The sequence below is a fragment of the Protomyctophum bolini genome (genome assembly GCF_963924005.1).
Source record: "Protomyctophum bolini genome assembly, chromosome: 18".
NCBI classification, from domain to species: domain Eukaryota; kingdom Metazoa; phylum Chordata; class Actinopteri; order Myctophiformes; family Myctophidae; genus Protomyctophum; species Protomyctophum bolini.
The window spans coordinates 14,358,388-14,370,469 of NC_137879.1; the positions used below are offsets into that span (position 1 = coordinate 14,358,388).

The window sequence follows — 12,082 nt, forward strand, 5'->3', positions numbered from 1 at the left end:
TCATACCCTGAAGAAGGCAATTTGTTTGTCGAAACGTTGGTAACCCAATGAAAAGTATTTTTGGCATCGTGACTACGAGCTGTGCGACTCTCCTTTCTATTTTAAGGTTCACCTTCATGCCATTATTTGTGTCTCAACTCATGACTGGGTTCCAAGCCAGATCTGTCCCCAAGCAATAACTCATGTTGTCTAATAATGACTAGATAGAACCAGCAGGGGGCATCATGTTCATTTCTTCTTGCCATTTGCACCATGCCGTGTGCATGGCTAAAGATGTTAGGAGGGTTCTCAAACTGTGCATGCCACAACCCCCCCAAAATAATCCTATTTAAACTGGGGACCCCCACCATGACAAGCACATGGAATTGTAGCAGTTGACTTGAGGCATACGTTTGTTTGACTCGGTTCCACAGATACATCTTGTGAAAATAGGTGATCTGGCTCAAAGGTTTCACCTCTTTATTAGCCTGTATTTAGACAATGTTATTGCTCAAGATACTATTTATTTGTATAATTCCATTTGAGGTTTTGAGGAAGAACCTACTTTTCCCCTGTTTGACCTGTTTGACTTTTCGTTAAGACAAAGTTTTTGCCTACAACCTCATGTGTTCTCTGCACTATTTTAAATTTCCTACAACCATCAAATTTCACATTTTGTCAAGATTTTTCAGAAATAGTAGATCTACTGTAGCAATGATTTAATAGCCTAAGTGTTAAAGTGATTAAACTGACTGTGATGCTATATTATCTCATTTTGCTGGAGACCCCCTGCCCTGGGACCCTGGGGAGAACCTCAAACCAATAAAAAGAAATCTTTACAACCCATCAAAGTTACCATCCACTCTGGTATCCTCAAAAGAAGCCCATCTGGATATTGCGTAGCCAAGAAAACAGCACTGAGACACGACTGTGAGCAGGATATTATCTAGTCTAGTGACAGAAGTCTGGTGGGGGGGCTAGATAGGACAGAATGCTGTTTTTCTCCAGTGACAGCTAGTCACCACAGGGGCATCTGCTCCTCTCTAAACAAACATCCTTGTAAACTGTGTGAAAGGAAACATGGTTGGTCACCATTGTTGTATTTACTATAGTTCCACTATCTTAAACAATCGTGCAGCAAAGCCAACACCAAGTTTCTGTATAACAGTGAAAGTAAACGCAGGCCAGCGTTGTTGTAGCTGTACCGGCGTGTCCCGCTATCTTAATCTCGCTGTTGAATGTAATTAATAAAAAGGCCTCTATATTCTTTCACTTTTGTCTGCAATGTGAGGTCCCTTCATCTGCATCTTCTTATGTGGGAGCGAGCTATCATATGGCAAACGCAATTAGTTCAACTTTCTGTTGTTCTGTGCTCTTATGATGTGGCTTTTGCCATAAAAAAACAATGATCAAATAAATGACCCGTTGAGGTGACTCTTAATACGTTGTTTTACATTAGATTGTGCCGAATACAGTGTGATACCTCTTTTAGAATAGCTAGTTTTACTGTATAGAAGTTGCCTTAGTGCTGACTGTAGTATAGGCCTACTGAACAATTTTACTGCATAAAATAACTTTATCACAGTTGATCTGCACTAAAAATCTCAAATTCATGGTTAATCATTGTAATATTCAATTGAAATAATTTCATTTACAATTATTTACAATACAACATATATTGACAGAGATAACTTCCCTTTATGCCTGCTTATAGCCTTTCTCTGTGTTCCTACTTCGTACTATTCCCATGGGTGATTTTACGGTCAGGCATATTATGTCTGGCACAGTGGCACACACATACGGTCGGGCTGCATGTGGCCATCACTGCAAATGTGTCACGATCATGGCCCCTGTCCAGTGTCCCTGCCCTGTGTGTCCTCCCTTCCCTGTCAGTTATGCCCTGTTCTGTGACTGTCATTGACCTGATGTGACTCTGCCCTTGCCCTTTCATCACCTTGTTCTACTCACCCCCTCCCCTCACTGTTAGTGTTCGGACGTTGATTGAGAGACTCATTCCACCTGGGCAACCCAGCTGAAGATGCTTGGCTACAGTATGTTTGTTGTCATGTTGCTGGATTATTCAGTGTGTATTAGTTATTGCTGATACTGTTTATTTGTATAATTCCTTTTGAGGTTTTGAAGAAGAACCATTGTTTGCCTACTTTTCCCCCTGTGAGAGGTGTACTTGTGTTTGACTTTTCGTTGAGACTTAAAGTTTTTGCCTACAACCTTCTCTGCATTTTGGGTCCCATCTTTCATCCCAAGACAATATGTATGCGCAATGTGTGTGGCAAATAACATATTTTAATCTGACTGATATTACATTGAATCTGACTGATATTACATTGCACAGCGAACAAACTCAGCACAACTTTGGTGGCATTTCAGAGACTCACAGAAGACTGGTCATTTTTTCAATGTTGAAAACCATGATAGTGTCCCTTTAACAGCAAATAGTGTCTCAGCAAAATCAAGTATTGGAAGGGGTTTATGCCTTGCAGCAGGTCTACATACTCCAATGGCCCGTGTGCATATAAAAGCCTCGCACCGCATACAGAGGACAATATAGATAGCAGAACCAGTTGGATTCTGCACTAATGACCTTATCTCAGCCATAATTCATTGCACAGCAGGCTTTGTTACTGACAATCCCTTCCTTTGTCTTTCATCTTTTTCTCATGCGGGCGGGCACGCAGGCACACACACACACACACACACACACACACACACACACACACACATAGTAGGTTAGATTCAACACAGCAGGAATATTCCAAGTCTATACAAATTACAAAGTAAACAAAATTAATGCAGTTTAATTGTATTCGGCATGTAGTTACGGTATGTGTGTTTCACTCTTTGTGTAGTTTACGATGAGAAATTGTAAATGGAAAAAGCAGAGAAGGTCCATGGGCCACAAAAAAAAAGTATGAAAGCAAAAAATAATAGCATTATTGTTTGACTAATATTTCCTCCCTAATAAATAATACAAATAACAAAATTATAAAACATTCTAGACCATTTATATTAAATATATTGTGTACATAAATACTTATTGTATGTGCATATGATTTGTGCACACCATAATACAAAGACAATATTAATTAGCAGCAAAAAGAACAAACAATGTTCTCAATAAAACATTTAAAATCAGCATGTTTTTACATTACGTTTAGCATACATAGAACATGGCTGATGGCGATATATCAGAGTCTCCAATATCGTATATCCTGGCACCAATGATACCTCTTTGAAACCACACCATCTCACTATGCAATTTAAATTAGGCCCTAATTTATAGATGGTGTGGCTTACTGAAAATCAGTTGTTTTCAACAAAACAAAACAGCATAACGCTGTATACATTAACTTAACTAGGCTACGTATTCCAGAATGCATCATCTGACATCAGTATAAGTCTCAGTAGCTTTCTGTGGCATTAATGAATGTTTGGAATTAGCTTACAGTCAGTTTATTATCCAAACTGTAGGCCTACATTGTATTCTACTTACATGTATATCTGTGGATAGATCATCTAAATTGTGCCTATATTATCATCGGTATCATCTGTAATGTAGCATATATTTAAAGCTGCAACCCATAATTTACCCAAACCTCACACAAAATGATAAACCCTGACACTCCTTTAGCAAGATGACTCTTTGCCATCAAATCTCTTAACTGTTGCACAAAATAAATGGAACTTGTTTTCATTTGGTACACACAACCATATTTTATAATGACACACAACTAAGCAGCGCTACCAAGCATTTACAGTACACTGAAGTGCAAAATGGAAAACACAATCATGACAATTAATGACTCTGGAGAATCAAACCATTTCTCCTTTTGTAAAATGACTCTGTGTAGGCCTACTTTTTTCATAGTCAACCATAAAATAGCACACAGATATGCAGCCGAAATTTTCATTTATGTATTTATTTTTACATTACTGTAACACCCACACCAACCTTCACAAAAATGATTTAGGAATCACACCTCCGGTTTCTGTCTGGCCAGAGGGCCTCATCCACATCACAGGCAATGTTCTCCCTCTCCAAGCAGCGTTGGAAGAAACGCCTTGAGTGGCGCATGAAACCCTGACAGGCCTCAACACTCGCGTCGCCACAAGCCTCGGCCTCCACGACCTGAATGTTTAGAGATTTCATTTGAATATTTGTGTGTTGTAGGTTGATGCTTTGAGATTTTACGTGAGAAGTGTGTGCAACAACTGAACATTGTGTGTAGTGTTTGGACAACAAGGTGTAAAGAAAGTCTAATGCAGATAAGGGAGTGTGAAGTAGTACCAAATTGGGTCAAGCGATTAGGTACCAAGTGAAGGTTGTGAAAATTGTCTCTTTTTGTGTGTTAACAATGGTGAAAAAATATAGAAATAATTTTTAATTTTAACCAATCTCTGGTAGAGTATGTTAATACAAAAATATTCTATTGAGAGGACCACTACTGGCAAATATAGGCCTACATTGAACTAGTATGCCTAATTCATATATCTATATCATAACAATGTAGTACAGTTTTGGTCTGCAGTGCACTGAGTTTTGTAGAAACTAATTTTCAAACCTAATTTGAAAACCCTGATATTCGGTACAATTTAGTCCCGGACCTTGCTTTTCCAGATCACCAGGAACACCAGGATGGGAATTAGACTGACGGGGAGCAGAGTGAGCACGACCACCACACTGTGAGGGGCGTCGGATAGCAGCAGCTCCTCCTCTGAGCAGTTGTAGAAGTACTGGGAGTGTATGTAGAGGAAGAAGTCTTGAACGCTGGGGTTCGGGTAATAGCAGCCCAACATGTCAGAGAGCTGCTCCATGCAGTATGTCATCTTGTTATACGGCCTGTGGAGGGTGAACAGATGGGGAGGGGGGGTGAATGATGATTATAGTAGTCTTTTCAAAGACTATGGATAGTAAAGGGGTTCTCAACGTTTTGGGCTATAGGGACACCCAGAAATGCTTTTTCCATGTCTCGTGACCCCCACCCCCAATAATACAAATTGACCTCTACATTTAACCTTAAATATAGAGAAAATACATGCACCATAAATAAATACTGAAACCACTTCACCACTTTTCAACCTATCTTCATATAATCACTAATAATCATGTAAAAATTATCTTTTCTACTCGGTCTGTGTCTCATAGGAGGGCTGTGGGCAGTTCAGAAACCGTCTTCCAGTGACATCATCGATGGGGAATACAAGCTAATAAAAACTGCAGGCTTTCTAGTCCTGAGAAGTTGCAATGTGAAAATGGAAGCCATCGTTCTCACGATAATGAAGATCTAAACATTTTCTTGTTTAAAAAATAATCTGCCTAATGATTGTCACTGGAAGACGGTTTCTAAGTGTGTCCTATTATATGAAGTTAGGTTGAAAAGTGGTGAAGTGGTCCTTTAAGGAAAGAAGGAAAAAAGCTAAGATAGTTTTTTTTTTTTTTTTTTAATAATAATCTGGGGACCGCCCAAAATAAATTGGCGCCCCCTGAGAGGTTGCGACCCCCAGGTTGAGAACCCCTCTATTGAATAGACATCCAACCAACCCAAGTCTCTCTGCCACTCCGTCGTCGTCATCATTCCCATCGTCACCACCGCCCTTCTCATTCTTTCTCATCACCTTCCTGGAGGACATAAAGATGTGGATGAGAAACAACTTTATGCAGCTAGACTGACCTTCCCCTCTCACCGGTTGTCACTACGTGGGCATAAAAATGGACCTTCACCTGACTTGAGGCCCACATCAGGCATCTGTGGAAAACATGACGTCCTTCTTCCACCTCAGAAACATTTCAAAACTCATGCTCACGCTAGCAGATTCCGAAAAACGTGTCCACACCCTCGTCTCCTCCAGGTCGGACTACTGTAATGCACTTCTCATCGGGTTCCCCATCCCTAGAAAGAGCCTTTTTTAAAGATATATTTTTTGGGCTTTTTGCCTTTATTGATAGATACCGACAATCGTATACAGTAGCTTGACAGGAAAAGGGAGCGAGATGCGTGGGAAGACACGCAGCAAAGTTCGGCTGGATCGGGACTCGAACCCACGACACTCTGTCATGCTGGATTACCAGCCAAGGTGCCTGGATCGCTAAGCGGGCCCAGGCCTATATTACACGTTTTGAAAATAATATTATTACTTTACTTATAACTTACGACCAAACGTAACTTGTTACACTATACTCAAGTCAGTATTTGACTCTTACATTACACCCCACACAATAATTGCATCCTTTCAACTCAAAAATGGCCTACAACACTAGCAGTTTTTCCTGTAATTTCTGCAGCCTACACTATATAGCAGTGTTTTCATCTCTCAAGCAAACTTGTGGGTCTAATGAACCCGTTTGATCAAGTTTAAGGCCCACCATTCCGCATCAGATTATTTGCACAAACACATATACACATATACATATGCATGCATCGTTTCCATATCAGCTCTAGATCCAGATCCAGACCGGATCGGCAGCCTGCTACCCATATAGCTGGGTACCGACCAACAACATTATACTATCACGGAATGAACGCGCAAAACACTTTTTCCACGAAACGTAAAAGTAATTACTCGTTAGTCGTTACTAGAAAATGTAATGATTTTACTTTTTTCCCATTACTTTACTTTCAGTACAAACCCATCAATGGTGTAACACTGTATCATATTTTATTTTAGTAATTGGTATACAACATTTGAATCATGTACATGATTAAGATCCATAAAACCCCTTTGCTTTACTGTAAGATCTTGCATAGTGCAGCTTTAAATGTTACAATCTATCATTGAACTCTTTGTTCTGTGTCCATCTGTGTCCTTGACATTGACATTGAAAGAGCAACAGAAAAAACGCATGATACAATGACACATGCCAGTGTATTTTTAATGCTGAATGCATTGCAGGAAATAGCTGAAATGTGTTGTGCTTGTGTGTGTGTGTGTGTGTGTGTGTGTGTGTGTGTGTGTGTGTGTGTTAAGCTCACACATCACATCACAGAGAGAGAGAAATAGAGACAGAGAGAGAGAGAGTGTGCGCGCATATTACAAAACCATTACAAAAGCTTTTACAAAAGCTTTTGGTCTTGTTTCACTGCATTGTTTAAAGTGTGTCGGAAGTATCCATCACCAACTGTTAAGTAAACTATTACGGCGGCGTGCCTCTGCCAACGAAATACAGGCGTAGGCTACGTGTTATACCGATGGGCGATGGCCCCTTCCTCAGGCCCACCCTTTGACAAAATGTCTGCTTCATTAAGTCCTATTCTTTTCAAACAGGAAGCAGCTCACAACTCACTTATAGAAGGAAGGCTGAAACAGCAGTGAATGATCGATATAATCACCAAAACACACTCAAAATCATTCCAATGTGCTTGATGACATGAAGGCATCAATATAATTTGTTCACCGTAACATTCATTTAAGGACTTTCAACCTGCCCTCCCTATATTGGCCATGTCATTATAGTTTCATTACAGTTCAATTGTTTGAAAATGGGGGAAATTTGCAAATAACAAGCTGAATGTTTTGTAGCTTGTTATCTGCAATGACTGAGGATCAGGAGAACAAATAGTTTTTCTCATTAACCCTAAAAGATTTAACAATAAAGCTTCCATGACACTGTGAGCTCATAGATTGGCTAATTTTGCTATTTTTGAAAAAGTTTAAAGCTATGAAATATGGCTGAAGTTTAGACCTCTCTCTTTACTTTCAAATTACTAAATTATGTATATTTGTTCTCCAAACTGCCACTGCATGCTATTTCCACAAAACTCACATGCATTGTGTTCTTGTACATCTGCTATCTTCGCTGTTCTTTCGCGTGACACTTACAACAAAGTATATAATAGGACATTCATTTACAAAACAAAACATAAAAAGATGAAACATGGACATAAAAGGTTTCGTACCCGACAGCGACAACCTGTAATCTTGTGATGTGACAATAAACTTGAAGTTTCCATACCAGACACACACACACACGCGCGCGCGCGCGCGCGCGCACACACACACACACGCACGCGTGCATATACACGCATGCGCGCATGCACCCACACACAGTAATAACTCACCCAATGATGTATTTTAAATCACACCAGTGTTGTTTGCTGTAAGACAGCATGGACTGGTGGAACTTGTCGCCACAAATCATGTGGCTGTACTCCACCAGCATCTGCTCATTACAGTGTGTGGGATGATGATACTGCTCCTGGTCCTGAAATCTCTCTGGAACCAAACATAATGTCATGTTTGACGTTTGCTGTGCAATAAGAAGAAGCTCAACGCTGTCTGAGTAGGCTACAACCTTTTTTTAAGCGGTGCCATTGAACAGCAATGTGTGTCCCATTAATGTATGTATGTCCCTATGTATGCTTATTGTAAATCGCTCTGGATTCAATTGTAAATTGTATGTCCGCTTGAGTACCGACAGCTGCAGTACTGCTGGGTGTCCTAAAGAGTCACTGTTGAGCAACCTAACCACACACACACACACACACACACACACACACACACACACAGCCTGCACCGCTCAGTTCAGACAGGTCTGATATTTACCTTCAAATAACACTGAGTATTTTATTGTTCTTTCTTTAGTAGGTTGCAGTTGAGTTGTCAGAGAGTGAGATCATGAACAAACTACCCTAGACCTTTATATTTTAAGTTTCACATTGTTTCACATTGTCACATTGTTTTTTTTCACCATGAAGAATAGATTTTAAGATATCATCTCACCATCATCTTCTGTGGTGATATTCATTGTGTGATTGGTCGGCAGGCCCAGCTTCTCCTCCAGTTCACTCAGTTCATCTTGGTAGTTTGTGGTTGTGGATGGATCACCGCTTGATTTGATGGAACCTGCAAACATAATTCATCCAGATATTAGAGCATGACTTTTCTTCTTCTTTATAATAGTTTTTTTTTATTGGGGACAAATAAATAGCATATGGCAATTGACAAAAGTCATTGCACATCGTGTCACCCATATTCTTTTACCAATAAACAATAGGCCTACATCACAAAAAGAAAAATCTTGATCTTGACAGATTCTCTACTAAAAAGACACACAATGCATGCCATCTGCTGCCATTAAGGCAGCAGATGGAAATAGGAAATACAAAAAAATATATAAAATGTATGTGTTAAAATGTACACAATGCATACTGTCTCTGCCACTGCTGCCACTTAGCTCATAACTACAACTTTGTTTTATTTATCTGATACTTCAAGTTTTACTTTGACAATATCATCTCACCCTCATCCTCTGTGGTGCTGTTCAATGTCTGATTGGCTGGCAGTACCCATTTCTCTTCCAGTTCAACCTGATCTTTGTAAAAACTGGATGTCTCATCGTTTGATTTTATGGCACCTGCAATTTATCCAGAGAGTGACTTGTTATTATCATCATATGATGATGATGAAGATGATGATAGTTTTTTGTGAATTGTTTGTTTCAGATGTTAGTGTTGGATATTTTTTTCATTATTTCTTGACGTTTCGGAACATGCATTTATATCTTGAGAAAACAACTTATGTTAATGTTTTTGTCTGCATGTTCAAAATCTATATAAATGAACTGAAAGGTTTACATTTAAAATATCATCTCACCATCACCTTCTGTGTTGATGTTTAATGTCTGATTGGTCTGCGGTTCCAGTTGTCCCTCCAGTTCAGTCAGCTGATCTTTATCGGAAATATTATGAAACATATTTTCAAGAAAAGGAAAGTAATATTGTGGTGTACATAATGTGGTTTTGATAAAAAAAACTAGAAGCTAGAGTAGAAAGAAGCTCATCTTACTTCCATCCTTTAGGGATATATTGAACGTTCGGTTGCCAAGAAGCTCCAGTGTCCCGTCAAGTTGGATAATCTCTTCATGTACTCCATCGGTCGTGTTGTCTGCTGGCAATCCCACAACTCCTGCATGTGGGGATGCAACAGCTGCATTTATTAAAGAAGTTACATTGACCAAACAATGAGAGCGGTATTCCAGAGTAGCCCAGACTGTTCCTTCTACCAGTAGAATGGAACCGGCCCATTGTCCTTACAGTGGCCTATAAGCACTAGCAGCATCCCAGTGAGCACAATAGGGTCTGTTGGAAATCATGTCAAAAAAACCTTTCATAAACTTCCACAGGAAGCCTGCACATCAAACACTTATAAATAAAGAAGAGAAGCGAGTGTGTGATGGAGCGGGGGTACAGTACATACCTAAGATGAAAGCCGGGAACAGCAGGTACAATAGCATGGTGTCCAGTGGTGAGGGGAACAGTCTCTAACCTCTGAGGCCAGTCACTGACCCATGTGTCAGCCTGGATGACTGTCTTCACCAGCCCCTCAGAGCCAAGTGGGTTAAGGAATAAGCCCAGCCCTGTTTTTGTTGGCACGGTTCACAGAGTGTGTGTGTGTGTGTGTGTGTGTGTGTGTGTGTGTGTGTGTGTGTGTGTGTGTGTGTGTGTGTGTGTGTGTGTGTGTGTGTGTGTGTGTGTGTGTGTGTGTGTGTGTGTGTGTGTGTGTGTGTGTGCGTGCGCGCGCGCGCGCGCGCGTTAGTGTTTTCTGACGATGCTGGTGTCCTTGATGAAGACATGTAAATAAAGGGCCTAACGAAGTAGGCATAACAGATATGAACTACAAAAAGTGCCCCTCGGGGCACAGGTCTCCACCAGGCCAGGTCAGGTTGATGGCAATTGGATGATTTGAGGCATTTTGTTCCAAAAATGTGTTTTGCAAAAACCCATCTGTTGGTGGTGCTATAACAGGCCAATGTGAAAAGGGATATATTCCTAAGCCTAGTAGGAAAGTCTGTGAAAGATTTCACGTAAATTGTGCGCTGTGTTCATGATTTGAGGCTTTTTGTTCAAAACGGGCCAACCCTGCAAACTTTGAAAGCCAATGTTAGCCAATTAGGTTGGAATATAAAATATCGGACAGATCCATCTTGAACACATGCATGACTATAGAGATAGTGTGTAACGATTTGCGGGATTTTGCGGGCCGTTCTGTTAATTTCGACCGGGTTAACGGTGCCGGAGATTAGCTGTTCACAGACGGACAGACAGACACACCGACGGACGTACGGACACACGGACGGACGGACGGACGGACGGACGGACGGACGGAGTCAGTGCAAAACATACTCTCTCCCCAGGCCTTCGGCTTATTGGAGACAATTAGTCAGAGAGAAAGAGAGTCAGGGATAGAAGTATAAAGTATAAAATTACATTAATTTAATTTTGTTTCATTTAGTTTGACACATATCTCTAATCTTTCCTTGTATGTACAGTATTGCATTATGCAATAGCTCAATATTATGACATTACTACTTTGTTCATCAGTGAAAGGAATACACACATCTATGAGCTCACTGAGATAAACAGTGTGCAGACTGCACTACAATACGCTGATATCATATCTCTGCTCGTATTTATGATGTGGTGTGTGTGTTGTGGGCACATGAGTATAGGTGTGTGTGTGTGTGTGTGTGTGTGTGTGTGTGTGTGTGTGTGTGTGTGTGTGTGTGCATGCGTGTATGCTTGTGCTTGGGCAGTGTTGATGTTGGTGGTAATGGGGGCGTATAGGAGCAGTTTCCTGCCCTCTGTCAGATAGCCGGCAAAGAGAGGCCTCGTGGGATTTCCCTCCACCCTCACCCACCCCCCACCCCCCCACCCAACGATTGTGAAGACGGCTGCCCCGAATTGAGACAAGGCCGCCGTGGAACCAGGAAGCGGAATGCACACCATCAGTCACCAGAGATAGCAGACACACATAAACAACACACTCCCAGTGACCACACGGAGCTCTTTTAAACCACAGTACACTCTACATATTTTAACTTTATGTTTGTTGTTTATTTTATTAATATCCTATGTGAATACGACAATACGTGACCAATGACCATACCACAGCGTCACACAAAAGCACCAAATGTATAGCAGACCCACACAAGCTCGAAACGCGGGATACCAGAGTTTGGTTGTCAGCACCTGGAGACGTGCTCCTTTCACCGTGAAGATGAGAATATCCTCATCTGCTCATCAGTCGCTGCATTTTTTAGAATTGAGTGGGACACAGAATGATCAGCTGACTGAGTCACACACACACA

The 12,082-nt window shown here is 40.8% G+C and overlaps 1 protein-coding gene across 3 annotated transcripts; it reads right to left on the reverse strand.

Annotated features, from left to right (window-relative positions):
- Positions 1-2,986: 2,986 nt before the first annotated feature.
- On the reverse strand, positions 2,987-10,328 carry LOC308332809 (uncharacterized protein). 3 transcript variants are annotated; one of them, XM_080788911.1, is made up of 9 exons: positions 10,192-10,328; positions 9,781-9,900; positions 9,595-9,663; positions 9,236-9,349; positions 8,716-8,838; positions 8,055-8,208; positions 5,540-5,617; positions 4,603-4,837; positions 2,987-4,126 (listed from the first exon to the last, which is right to left on the reverse strand). In XM_080788911.1, the coding sequence occupies exons 1-9, from the start codon at positions 10,226-10,228 to the stop codon at positions 3,965-3,967; spliced, it is 1,092 nt and encodes a 363-aa protein (XP_080645037.1). In that variant the 5' UTR covers positions 10,229-10,328; the 3' UTR covers positions 2,987-3,964. The 3 variants fall into 3 exon arrangements, with proteins under 3 accessions (XP_080645037.1, XP_080645036.1, XP_080645038.1); XM_080788910.1 differs by having other exon boundaries at positions 9,589-9,663; XM_080788912.1 differs by lacking the exon at positions 9,595-9,663.
- Positions 10,329-12,082: the final 1,754 nt, after the last annotated feature.

Excerpts from the sequence above, each read along its gene's own strand:
- LOC308332809 (XM_080788910.1), bottom strand. The coding sequence starts at position 10,228 with ATGCTATTGTACCTGCTGTTCCCGGCTTTCATCTTAG. Across the intron at positions 5,618-8,054 it reads GATTTAAAATACATCATTGG|GAAGGTGATGAGAAAGAATG; the intron begins GTGAGTTATTAC and ends TATGTCCTCCAG. Across the intron at positions 4,838-5,539 it reads GGAGTGGCAGAGAGACTTGG|GCCGTATAACAAGATGACAT; the intron begins GTTGGTTGGATG and ends CACCCTCCACAG.